This window comes from Rhea pennata, chromosome 2 (assembly GCF_028389875.1).
Source record: "Rhea pennata isolate bPtePen1 chromosome 2, bPtePen1.pri, whole genome shotgun sequence".
NCBI classification, from domain to species: domain Eukaryota; kingdom Metazoa; phylum Chordata; class Aves; order Rheiformes; family Rheidae; genus Rhea; species Rhea pennata.
In genome coordinates, this window is record NC_084664.1 from 102,476,813 (window position 1) to 102,491,333 (window position 14,521).

The 14,521-nt window shown below is 37.7% G+C and overlaps 1 protein-coding gene across 1 annotated transcript in view; it reads right to left on the reverse strand.

The window, feature by feature from the left end:
- Positions 1-229: 229 nt before the first annotated feature.
- Positions 230-14,521, reverse strand: part of ZNF407 (zinc finger protein 407) — a 326,241-nt gene continuing 311,949 nt past the window's right edge. The window contains exon 8 of the mRNA XM_062570059.1: positions 230-2,785. Within this exon, the coding sequence (XP_062426043.1) occupies positions 1,434-2,785 (1,352 nt within the window). The 3' untranslated portion in view covers positions 230-1,433. The remainder of the gene's footprint in view (positions 2,786-14,521) is intronic.

Below are 14,521 nucleotides of genomic sequence, written 5' to 3' on the forward strand. Positions count from 1 at the left end.
GTTGATAATTTTAAGGTATTAAACATGATAGGAAACCCAGTTATCTGTAGAGCCAGCATAGTTTATACCCTAAACACTTACACAATTATATTAAGCATGCATTAAGCACACTTCAGAAATTAGATTCTTTTATCTTTATCTATCTGGCTAGCTAGGGAAAGGAAAAGAGAAAAGAGAAAATGCAGACATAACAGATAGCATTCGTTTGCTCCTGCTGAATGCCAGTTCTGTTTATTGCTCAATATTAAAAATCATGATGCTTCTTTTTAATGCTAACATTTTATTTGAAAGACCAAAAAAAACCTCCAAAACCTTGCCAGTTTATATTTACATTTTTTTTAAGAAACAAAAGCAGTTGTATCATGAAACAAATCTTTTCAACATGAAGTTGCATTGAACAATTGCAGTATATCCACAACTAAATAATTGACATTCTGGTCTAAGCAAGAAATACAAGGTCACCTTTTTTTCTACTTGTTAATGTCAATGTCAGAATTTCCTTTAAAACCCCCCATAACATTTCAAAAGTCGTTCACAAAATGAACTGCAAAATGGTATTTATATGAAGCGCTATTTATAAGAAAAGCAAAACATTGACAGTGACAATATTTTTTTCCAAAAATGCACACTTCTTATGTAGAACTCTCATCTAAAATTAAGTGGAAGTTACAGGCATCAAGTTTTTTTTTTTTTTTTTTTTTTTTTCTGAATATGTATATCAAGGATTTTCTGAAGTGTAGCTTTTTTGAGCTCTTCTGTATGAAAAGTCCTACATGAAACCATGAAGGAATAAGCTACTATTAAAGATTTGATTTTTAGATGCAAGAAATACGTATTTTTATGACTTTTTTTTTTCAAAAGGTATATTTTAAAGTAAGATTTCAGAAAGCAAAATGTCATGTGTTCTCCTCAAACTAAGGAAGGGCATTGGGTACAATATGTAAGTTTACCTGATCACCCTGTTACTGCGATGACACGGCTTTTGTATTTTTTGCTTATTTATCTGTTCATGAAATGTACATGTAAAGTGAAAGTATTTCACCGCTGTGATTATGTTAGACAAAAAAAGACATAAGGCAGGGAATTACCCTGGGATAAAACAACACTTAAAAAAACAAGCAAACCAGTGAACAGAACAATACCTACTTGGGGGAGAGGGGGGGTTGATTATTCTCTTTTGTGCCCTAATATGCTTGTTTTTAAATATTCCCACACAATAATTCTCAGAGCTATTGTAACAGGACTGTACTGTCCTCTCCTGTGACATCTTCCTACTAGCTGACCTGCACCTCACACAGTGTGCATGTTGGTTACCTGGCTAGACGCATATTGTATCGAGAAGGTTTTACAAGTGAAGTGCCTGGAATACAGTGCCGCCATGGGTCTGCTATTTTCCAGCTTTGCCCTGCATCAAGCCTAGGAGATGAAGTTCTTCATGCTTCTTGTACTTCGTTATCTCTCTGGCCCTGAATTACTTGTGAGTTGCTCTCTGTATAAATGACCATGCTCGTTAACTGTTCTGCTCTATCAGGGGACAGCGCTTCAGCTTTTAGAGCAGTACCAGCCTGCAAAATCTCTGGGGACTCCGCCGTCTCTATCACGGTGTGTGAGTACACACCAGGCTCATCCTGCATCTCCGGTGGTAACTCTGTGACAATGTAGTGGGTTGCACCTTCAGAGAAGTTGCCATCAGAACCCTGAACCATGGCTTGAGCTATTTCTTCTGTGACAATAATCTGTGATATTTCCCCATCCGACTCTACTAAATCCATGTGCTCGCTTTGGACGCTGAGCGCATGGCTACCAGCTTGCTGCATAATTATCTGAGAGCCTTCTCTAGCTACCATATGCACAGTCCCTTCCTCATTTACAATGACCTGAGTGACACCTTCTTTCATCAGCTGGTCAGCTGCAGCCGTATCACACACAGCAAACTGTAGTACTCCTTGGACCATTTTTTTGAAGGCAGCCTGAGCTCTCTCCTGAGATGCAATTATAGTCGATGGGTGCATGACCTGTGTCACTACTTCCATAGGTTCAGTATCTTCATGAGTCTCTTGAACTTCATGGAACATCTGTATTTCTTGTCCCTCTGTGTCACTGGGAATGTTGGGCACCTCTGGATTTGGTATTTGTAAGAAATCCTTTTGACTAGACCGGCTTCTGTCAAGGAGTCCAGTTTTGCTTTCCACTTCACCCAGCTCTGTTACAGCACAAAGCAGGGCATCCAGTGCAGAGGAGGAGTCTGGAGGATGTACTGTAGCTTCAGATGCTTCTAAAACTTCTTGCCTCATTATCTGCTGCAGTACAGCACTACTGGAGTCAGGAACTGCATCTATAGGAACAGCCTCTTCCATATCAGTTCCTGCTACAGAGCCTTCAACCACTACCACCTGTGTTGCACCATCTGCTAACTGCTCAGTAAGTATCTGCCCTGGAACCACACTGCTCATATGTGAGCCATTTTGATTTGTAGCTATAACTTGCCCATCTTCTGTAATATGGACTACCCTTGCCATCTGACCAGCCATTGCTAGAGTTTGAAGGGTTGCTGCAGCTGTTTCCTCCACAGAGGCATCAATTGCAAAATCGCCATCATATCCTTGAATAATAATAACTTGCTGAACTTGTTCAGGTGACTGCGGCTGTCTTCTGCTGCTCCGAAAGACCTTCTCTTTAACTGGAGACACCTCTCCCAGTGCTGCTGCAGTAAAAGGACTGGTAGTTTCCACAAAGGTTGCTCCTTGTCCCTTCAGTCGACATTCATAGGACTTAGATACAATGCCTGCAAAATAAAATATGCTGTTAGCGGGGCATCATGGCAAATATCAGCTCATAACTTTAGTAACTTAAAAGGGAAAAAAATCCTTGATAATTTTTAGATTTCACTGGCAGAAAACATAGGTAAAATGAGCAAGTGAACAAAACCAATTTGCATGTTTTCCAAATAATGTATTTACAGGTTGAAATAACAGTTTAACAATTCTGAGCCTCTTAGCAATTTAAATGTGGGGTTTTTTTTTAATATGCTGTACAACTCCCTCTGATAAATATAGTATACAGTTAAAAGCCATTAACACATCTTTTAAAGAAGACCTTATTGGTGATATTTTGGCACTTTAGTAATGCATTTTAGGATCCTATATTATATTAAATATGTCTGAGTGTGTAAAACTGTGGCTGATCTTCTAAGTACCCTAATTTTGTTGGTAATTGCCATGCTGTCATTTTGAGGCCGTTGTCTTCCCCTTCATTTCCCACCTAGCAGCTTCTCCAACACACCTGACTGACTCTGTTCACTAGCCTAGTTACCTGGAGAAAACATGTAAGTTTTCTCACTCTAAGCAGTACGTTCTGCAAAATATCACCCAGAGAGATCTTATTTATACTTTTTAATTATTTCTATGTTAATTCAATTAATAGATAAAAATTCCTTTACTTCCACATTCCAACTGCCGCTCAGCCTGGTTTTGAGTCATTGAAGCTTCTTCTCCTTCTCAGCTCTCATGACTAACAACAAAGCTTCAGCAAAGCTCACAGTTGCACACAGTCAACCCCGCCATCTTCAAAACATGGCCTCAGGGATACCCTGCAGGATACCCTGAAGCCGCTTTGCCTTCAGTGTTTTCAGGAGAACGTCTCTGAGTGCGCCCTGTGCCCACCGTGGACGTACAGGGCGGAACAGCTCTAGCCCTCCCCGTCTCCCCATTGCAGCACAATCCCGAGCTGCAGCTTCTCTGAGCTCCCTGAAGCCCACTTCGGACCACTTCCAGCACAAACATGGACAAATGGATCCTGCACGCTGAGAATGAGGTGAGGGTTTAAGTCCAGATGGGGCTTGGGGAGGCTGATGAAGTCCATGCTGCTGAGACTACCCCTACCCATACCCACCTCCATACTTCAGTTTAAAGTCAGCTTGCTTCTCCCCACACAAATTTAAATCACACCTCTAGAATAACAGATGTTCCTTCTTAACACTAACACACACAGATACAGCACTGTTTGTCTAGGGCAAAGCAGTATTACTCTTACAGTCAAATTTTGGGCTAGCATTGTACTTTCCAAGCCACCAAGACACTTTCCATGAGCAGCACACACTGCACCCGACTCAAGAGGCCAAGAAAATTATAATAAGGCTACTCCAAGAGAGCTCTTTCACCCAAAGTATAGAGCTGTCAGACCTTCACCCCGCAGAGAATTAAACTAGGCTCTAAAAATCAGAAAGTCTTATTTGCTTAAAGGTAAGTTCACACTTACAATACTGAGTACCGGGCATCTTGCAAGCTCCAGCAACTTGATATGCTAAGGTGCATACCAAGCTAAGATGCTAAGATAATACCAGTCCTTAAAAGACTGGGCTCTTTCTGGTATCTATTTATTCATCTATTTAGCTATCTATCTGCCTATTTGTTTATCTTCTGTTTCAAAGCTACTGGTGGAAAACTCTACTATGAAGCATAAGAACTAATTCTGTTAAGCTGAAAGGTTGCAAATCATCTTTAGTTGTCTAAACTGATGTTATCAACTTTCTCCATCTTAGTTTGCAAGGCAGGTTATCTTTGGAAAAGAAAATTAACAATTTAAACCATTAGAGTGTTTCCAAGAGATACTGCATGATAAATCTGGCACATGCAATCGAAGTACATTTCATCAGGCAAACGCTATAAGGAAGCTTACTGTGGTATGACTGGTTCTTATCCCCACTTTTCCTGTGCTCTCTGTAGGCACTGACATTCACAAGACCCCCCAAAGAGCAGAAAAATAGGAAGGGGAAATCAACATAAAATGACAATTATCTTAGCTCCTCCACATTTTATAATAGAGTAGAAGTAATTAATTCTCTCAGGAATCTTGCTTTGTTGACATGATAAAAGAGGAGCCTGGCAGTGATGTGGCACAAAATCAAAATAACTCTACAAATCATGCATTTTTCCTCTAGATTTCAAAATCAAAATAACTCTGCAATCATAATTTTCACTTGCACACAGCAAAATCATGACATCTTTCTCCTGTGATAATGATAATTTATGTACAGGACACGGTATCACTGCATTTAGGAGAAGCTCTGGTCTAGGGAAGGGAGAGAAAAAAGAAATTCATCCTGTTTTCATCTCCTAAAATAAATGCTGTGGCTGTGAATCTATGCAACTCCAGTCTTTGCAATTGAATGGGAAGTCTCTTGGGTGAAGCGCTATCCAGTGAATCCCTTGCAGCACTGATAATTATGCCATTCTGACTGCTTACTTAATCTATTTGAATCCAGAGGTGAGTTAAGCCACTTCCTGACCATTAAAGTAAACTACATGGGTAAATACTGCTGTCACTAAGGGGTGTGATGAAGCTTAACTACACCAACATCTTAACCTCAGTTCAGCGCAACCCCAGCTATTCCATCACAGTTCATAAATGCAATTGCAGGTCCATCTTTTGATTCAGCAATTTAATAACTTCGAGTGCTGTCAGTACTGCTTTGAAAAATGGCTCCTATAAAATGTAACAGCCTCAATCAGATTGTAAAAGATTCACCCACTGAAGATTCTTCCATTTCAACTATAATGAATTAATGTTGAGCTATGTAGAAGTTCAAGTGTCATTTAAACTAATGTGAATCTACTGTAACTTTAAATTTTAACTGGACTAGGACCAAGAATTTACTAGGAACATCAACTTCAATTTTAGTGATTTTTCATGGTAAATATGAATTGCAGATTTTACTGGTTTTCTTTTGTTTTAACAGTGAAGAGCCAAGTAGGGAAGATATTTAGAAAACAACATATTTTGAGGCTTAGCTGCTATTTTGACTTTGGAACAGTACATGTCTATAACGGAGCACTGCTATCCAACACAACATTTGTAGGAATTTTTATGTATTTAAGGAACATGTCACTTTATTGGACCGTATGTAGCAACAAATCATATTGCCCTACTAAATTCAGCCCGCCTCTCACCCCCTCTTAAAAATAGGTAAAGAGAAGGGGTAAGTGTTGGCTGACACGGCATACATAAGCTGCAATACAAGCCCACATTAATATTAGGAAAACTGGACTTGTTGCTGACTGCATGTCATTGCAAATTAAAAAGATACACAAATAGGCATTAAAATGACAAAATATAATGATACAAGAACTCATATTCAGACAATTTATAAAGAGGTGTTTCATATCTAGGGGTGCAATGATCACAGAATTGGTTTCTTTCCAAGAAGTCTGTCATTTCAGCACAGCTATTATTTATCAGTTGGAGTCCGGAGCGACTGTTACTTTTTTATTCGAAAATGTCAAGATTTTTCAGACATTAAATCCATATTTGCAGGTTATTTTAATTCTCAGAGACCACAAACTCCTGAAATAGGGCTAAAAGATATGCTTTGATGTTTAATGTGCTTCTGGGAAACCACAATTAGGGCTTAGTACCTTTTTCCCTCTCTTTTGCTCAATACCTGATTTTCTTTTTTTTGTGTCTGCTTTATTCTTTTGTTACTGTCATCATTTGTTCCCCACAGAATAAACACCTTATTCTTTTGTTAAGCTTACATTTAATTAAAATGTACAGGATTTGTGCAGTAAACTCGAATGAAACAAATAAAACAAGGGCCCCCTCTCTTGAAGGCATACGTTGTGAATGAAAAATGTCATTACGGACTAAAAAAATTTGCAGTAAACAGGGCCTACAGAGAGAAGTTTCCCCCGTAATGACATCCATAAAATACACAAATGGCACTTTTAGTACCATCCTGAATATGGCATTTTCTGTGCTCTACACACAATCTAAATGGTTTGATCATAGAGCATAATACTCCATTGGGTTTATAGAACAATCAATGTTCCATAAAATGATGTATTTATCCAATAGTAGGCTCAGCAGTTACTGGTGTATGACATTGTAGGACACTGGCTTTGTACTGTTCAGCAGCACACATGCTGGCTGTAAAACTTATCTAACACTACTTCAACAACTTCATCTCATCTGTGTCAAGTAATTTGTTGAAGCCTCAGCTTGGTTTAAAAAAACTTGTAATAAAAATTCATAGAATTTTCAGGAGAATGAAAGCGGGTGACAACGGAAAGGTCACATTGTGTCTCCACGCGAGGGGTCAGGGGCCACTGGCGGCTCTAAAACAGAAAGTAGATTTCATGCATCGTGTAGCAGATAAAGATGGCATTAAAGAGACTTGTCTCTGAAAGAAGTGCGTAATGCGCCTGCAAAGTCTGTGCTAATACTGTATGTAAAACACTGCGCGGCTCGCTCCGGCCGAGCCTTTAGGTCTGGAAACGTCTCCCCAAAGACGGGCGAGATCCGGCAAAACCAGCTCCTTAAAGGCAAAGCAACGAGTCGCAAATGAAAGAGTTCGGTACGGCAGCGGGAATGCTGTGCATTTATATGGCAAGTTTAAACCAGGTATTTTGCCTTTTCGGTGAAACTTTTGGGAGAGCTGATTTCTGGCTTCCTAACCAGCAACACCCAATTTTTCATATTTCAGTTTTTAGGGACATTATTTATCAACAAATACTAAGATCTGATATCTATTAAGATGCAACGATTATTAAATAAGGCAAATACAAAGAAGGACCTTTTACTGCAATTAATTACAACCTTCAAGGAATTTAAAAGGTACAGGAAACTAAGCTTATACTGGCCATCATTAACAGTCAAGTCAAACTGTTCCCAACCAATGAACTAGTAAGCGAGTCTTGCGTTTCAGAAGTTATTGTCTAACTGATAGTACAATATTCTGAACGGTACAGTAAGTCCTCTGTTCAAATTCATAAAGGAATAATCTGACCATGTGCCAGATTTCTGTATTTCTTTTCTTTCTTTCTTCTTTGTTGACCTCCACCTTCATTAATTAAGTGCAGGCTAAGAATTGGTGCATAATGTACTAACTTTGGAGATTTCCTTGATTTTGGGAGACCAAAATAATAAACCACATTTTTCAGATACTCATCTCTATTCCTTAATGACAATAGTAAGTATTCTTTCCCTCTTGCAAAGATTTCATCTAGAAGCAATACATGGGCCAACATTTTCAAAACTAGCTAGTTAGGCTACTAAATAAAAGAGGTTGAGAAGGCTTGTTCATGTCTTCTGCGGAAGGACAGAAAATAGGATGAATCAAATCAAAATGGTTAGAAGAAGTGAAATAAATCAGCAACTCAAAATGAGTCTATCAGAGAGGCAGCATACCTTTGTAAGGCAGTAAGTACACATACAGGGCAGTTAACCAGCTCTCTAAGAGACATAAAAGAAACCCATCATCAACACAAGATACTTAAATTTCTATAGCTATCAATACAAAAAAGGTTTCTTCTTTTCAATATGTTATTATGGTAAAAAGAAAATTAACAAAAACAATTTCTAAATTATGTTAATAGTTCATTTTATACTAAAAATCCAGCAATATCAGGTTTAAGGCTCAAACTCAAAATATCCTTGGTTTCTAGTTTTGTCCTTAACCACTCCATCATGTTTAGAAACTTCAAGGTCTTCTAAGAATTGCTTGACTCAAGGATGAAGTTTTAACCTTTCAGGTAGATTACACTAAGAAGTAAATGTCCTTTTAGCTTTCTTAAAATGCAAATGGAAATATTTTTGTATTTTTTTTTCTTTTGAAAACCAGAGTAAAATTTCCTGCTTGTTACTTTTACCTCTCATAGCTTGGAGGATTATATCAACAGCAATAATAAAGAAACAAAACAAAAAACGACCACCAAAATAAATAGCTGAGCAATTCGGTTCGGGCATTTAGGCAGTTTGTTTGGTTTGGTGTAGTTTCCCTCCAGTGCCTAATTAACCTTTAGGAAAAGGCTTTCTTTGTGAAAAATTTCAGTTTCTCTTTGCCTGTACTCAAGGTCAAAAGTAATACTACATAGCTTAGCGTTACTGAAGCTATGCGAACAAAAAATATACTTACCAAAAATTCCACTGATCATGGTAAACACGTACGGTGATAAAGCACAGAGTTTTACGACTCTGTAACCTTGACTGAGATTATCTCGTGGACCACTTTTTCTCTTTACCCATTTGCCTCCGTATGTCATCTCAAGTCCTACTTTTGAACAAAAACCTCATTGTAGTATATACAGCACCTACTTGTATGGACAAGAAGCACTGGGTACGTATTCAGAGCATTTTAGCTAGCTTTTCCAAAGGGATTTAGCAGCCAGAGACAAGGACACTAGCCTGCCTGGACATTTCTTTGCAGGCCAGCTTCAAGGGCTACACTGGTCTTCAATTTGGGAACAACTGACATAGATGCTACATGGAGGTACTTTTTCTGTGGTAACCCCTTCAGTGCAACTGGAAAGCGCATTTGTAACACTTCTAAATCAGAAACCAAATTTCAAGAGGTACCAGCTGTGCTTGGTCAAATTGGAGAAGTCAGTTTCCTACGTAAGAAAGAGCATATAACATAATATAAAAATAATACGAAAGATAACATGAAAAAATAAGAAAATAGCACACAAGCATCAATCATAAGAAAATATATTTGGATTTTTAAAACAGGTCTAGTTCTAGACAGTAATTATTTTGTTACAAAAAAAGCAAAAAAAAACCCACTTTCTATCATTATTATCTTAGCAAGGGTTTTTGTTTTTCATGAATATATATACATTTGGATCCTGCTCTTATACAAATTTATTTATCAAGAGTACTGCTTGCTGCCATAGATAGTCTCAATGGGACTAAACATGGTAGCTTGCATTATGCATTGTGTTTGCATAATCAGGCCCCTGGGATTAACAATTCTGAAACTGGCTAGTCTTTTCCAACATTTGATGTACATATATGCACTAAAGAGAAGCGACACTTGTAAGGGATACCTAAAAGAAAACAGCATTTTATTAAATGATCAAGCAGAAATTATATTCTTCTGCATACCTACCAAATATAGGTATTTGAAATGACTTATTTTTTTATTCTGCTTTATGCACCCATTCAGTATAAAGGAGCACCTGTCCTTTGCTTGAAGGCACGTCTCAACACATTTGAAAAGCACAGCAGTTTTTAGAGGGAATCTTTGGGAATAACTAGAAATAGCAAATTTCCTTCGTTATTTTTACTAGTTAAGATAACAGAAGCTACCACTTACAATGTGATAGTCATATGTGTATTTCATTTATAAATTCAACTATGTTACAGTGTATATTCATATCTTTCCAGAGTAAATTACGGGAAATAACCATTTGTCTTCATTGTAGACACTTTTGTATGTATAGTAGAAAACAAACCTCTATTCAATAACTGCACAGAGGCACCATTAAAATCAAATTTACAGTAAACAGAACCTGCAGCTGGGGTAAAACACTAACTGTTAGTATTTTAATTATCAGCGAAGCTTTTGGAGGTCTAACATCTGCTCATAGCCAAATGACAGCAGCTGCTTGTGTACGCTTAAAACAATGTGAATTTCTTCTATAAATATTAAAATGAATTGTATGCTTTGTGCTCATTGTAGCTATATTCCTGTTAAGTTGTTTAAGTCTATAGGGCATTTTGAACTTCTTTCTTGTGGCAAATTCACAAAGGGCCGACCTCTTCAAAAGAATGAGAGGTGAAGACAGCAGAAATACTTGAGTCTGTAAATTGAAAATGTTTAGAGACAGTACTAGAGGTCACCCTCTGCAAAGATGTTGCTAGTAAATGCTAACAAAACATCAGCGATAAGTTCTGATCATTGTGCACTACAGCAACTTCAAGGACAGGACTTCTCAGCATGCAAGGTGTCAGGAAGATATGGGATGGGTTATATCAAAAGCTAACGCTCATCAAAGAAGCAGCAGCAATTAATGCTTGCTTATCTTATCAGATAAAAACACACACACTGTTTCAATAATCAAATCATTTGAGGAAGTGAGCGTATTCTTTTTTATGGACTTCTTCAAAATCTTACTGGAACAAGCACTGATTCATATGATTAGAAGTAATAATCTGTCAGAAAGGAGAAGCTATGCTGGGCCAAAGTGAGATCAGTTGAAGTTGCTAAAGAGGGTAATGTGCACAGCTTAACTCTGCAACTTTTTACTGGGGCACTGACATACAGTCAATGTATTCCTTTTCATCTTTCACCTGCTGGGAATACAGGAAAGCAAATGAAAGGAGTGATGTGCACCTGTTCAAATGGTTGTGGTTGGTAGGGTGAGAGAGAGAGAGAGAGAGAGAGTGCATTACAACCAGTTTCAGAAGTAAATAAGGAGGTTTTAATGTTTTTGCTTATAACTGTCTTTATCGTATAGCTGGGTCAATGGAGAAAGAGTCAGTTCTTTGCTTTTATAGCATTGCACATATCACCAGTGGCTAATAATATTTATATATTTTCATAATAGATTTAAAGCTGGAAATGAGCACTATGATCATTTAGTCTGAAAGCTGTAGGTCATGCCACCCTAGGCTTTTAAAAAAAATGATTAGACCCTTCAATTGTACATGTGTAACTACAACATAGGATCAACCACCAGGACAGCTGTGCCCTGACTGGTACATGGCATAAGATAAAGGTGAATTAATTATGAAGGCAGTTGCTGAGCTTTTAACATCAGATATAGAAAATTTCCCACCCCAAAGGTCAATCTCAGTGCAGTGCATCCAACTACTTACGTAACAGATAGAATAGGACTCACGGTGGTTGTAACAGCGCAAAGGCCTTCCCCCTACCCGGGCCCCATCTTTCCTTCTGAAGCATTGATGTCATCAAGGCTTATAATGCTTAAAGTGGCGATCATATTAAGAAAGATGTTGATTTTTCAGATCATATAGATGTTGATATTTCAATTCAGAATGTCACAGGCTCAGCAGTAACTATAGGATTATTTAAGTACTGTGAGGCAGAGTACCTGGCGGTTCTGGAAGGTGGGATGGGAAGCAGGGGCTGGAGAGACAGGTAACTCTCTTACACCACTTTCAAAGGTCGAGTTTGTGACAAAGGCTTCTTTTCATGATTCACCTCCGGTGAAGGATGGAAGCAGCATGTTTCCAGCCTATCTTCAAAGGAAGAGCTGTTCATATAATTGACCCTTCTACTGACAGAAATATATTTTCAGTGCTACTGATACAGTAGTACTTAAATGAGCTGTCTTCCAGCTTCAGTGTTAGAAGGCACCAGGCTGTACGTAGATAAAACAAGACAGAAGACACCAAGGGTGGTGCATTCAGAGCCATTCCCAAACACTGCTGATGTTGGAATTGCTAAGATGGTGTGCCACGGGAAGCACAAGACAAATTATTGTACTGCAGCTCTGTGTAAGCGGTCAGAAGCTTCAGTTGCTTCCAGTCAGCCACAAAGTTGTGCTTTCTAGATCTGAATAATCTTCATGTTACGCTATCAGTAAAACTACTTAAATAGTTGGTGAGCTAGAAGCAGGAATCAATAGCTTTTAGATGGAATATACAGCTAATACTAAATTGAGAGGAGTGTTAACATTATTAAAAAGAAAAACAGGATGTAAATAAATACAGAAATAACAACATAAGATTCAACTTGCGCCAGTGCATACAAATACTCGTAGAGAAAATAAATACGCAAAAATGATATTCAATGAGAGATAATGTCCTCTGGGAATTGTAATGCTGAAGAAATCTCAGAGATGATAGTGGACATCAAATTAGATACGAGTCTATGAAGTGATATGGCAGAAAAAGAAAACAGGCCAAAGCTGCAATTTTTAATTGCACATTCAAACGTATCCTGTCTTCTGCAGATTGCTTTGGTACAGCCACAACTGAATTATGCCTAGACCTCTCTAGTGGAGAGATATCGACTACATGATACTCAAAGTAGTAAAACAAAAACTAAGAGGCGACTTCCATGAAATACTGAAGGTTTAAATACATGTATTATAGCAACAACAATTTCTGTTTTTTGACATAAATGCTGGAGTGATGGAGGAGAATCTCTGTTCCTTTTGGGTGGGCACAATCTGATTTTAACAGTGTGACAGTAAAAAATTCAAACTTCATTGCCGAAAGAAATTTGGGCATGGTGACTAACAGAAAGCCTGTTCAGCTTCCTAGACCTTCCAGGCGCCAGAGTGAGGAAGCTCATACAGTGGAATAAGCTGACTGCACAGTGGTTAGGATATGGTTTATCCTGAGTCATCACCATTTGTACTTACAATCTATACAATTCCAGAACAGCTCAGTGAAATATGGTACATCATTCTGCAGTAACTAATTAGTTAACTTTTGTCAACAACTCTGTTCCGAACTAAAGTTCACCCAAGATTGTGGTGCCTTGAATCTTAAAACACCAAAGAATTTGTAATGACTGTCAATTACATGAAGCACGAAGCCTATTCAAATATAGACTGATAAATAAACCTTGCCATCCTGTCATGTCATTAGCCCTTTTAAATTTCTTATTCCTGAGGCCCAATTTAGACTAGGAAAAGAGAGTATTTTGAAACTTATTAGGGATCACATTTATCTAATATATTTTAAATGCCACTTAGCTCTTACTTTTGATAGCACTTTTCAAAGATTTATTATATATCTGTCTACAATTGATGCCAAATAATGTTTAAAAGCATGTTAATTAAATGATGTCAAATGATTTAAAAACACCATAGTTCCTAGTGTACTTATCTGTAACATGTTGCACAATATATCTACATTAGTGAATGCACTTATTATTCTATTATTACAAAGAAACTGCTACAACACTGTTAGTGGTAACATATGTGGGCCTCAAGCACTATTCCTGTTGCTGGAACTTAGTTCACATTTTTCAAAGCAGTAGAAAAAATTTCAGAGGAAAGTATGACCATTTTTGTGAAAGCCATAAAGCTATTTGTATGTGACAAGACAGAGACCAGATAACATCCCCACTAAAAAAAAACTCCCTCAGAAGTCTAAAACTAGATACCTAAATGATCTGATTTTCAAAAATGTTGAGAAAACTAACAGCTTCTGCTCACATTTATGTTAAAGGATTTTTATCTCAGCTTTTTTTTTTTTTTTTTTTTTTTTTAATACTTTTAACTTTTTTTTCCACATACTTTAGTTCAGTGAACTGACAGTTTCCTAACTCCTGGGGCATAGGGACAAAATGCACAGGAGGAATCATTATACTCTGTCATTTCAAAGATGTGCAGACTAAAGAGCTCCTGAGCACCAGTGCCATCGCAGGTGGACACAGCTCCTATGAGTTGCAGGTAGGGCTTAAGTGGAGATTTCGTAGTTGTACTCTTTACTGCGCACATCAGTGCTTCAAAACTTACTGGAGTCACCATTTCTTCCAGTGTATCCTCAAGCATCCTTAAAATACTATTCATGTGCTTCCACTGAAATAAAAAGGCTCTAAAGCTATCCTTATGATATTATTTTCTTTATAAAAAGAAAAGACACATACCAAAATACATCCAGACAGAACTAAGACAATACCAGTAACCTAAAAGGAATCCAAAGAAGGCCAAAACTAATATCCTTTTTTTTTTCCTTTCACAAGTTATTCTTGTAGGGTCTTTTTCACAATAGAGTGAATTTTATGCAAGTTTTTTTTTGATCTGTGTGCCTAGAGCTAATTTTG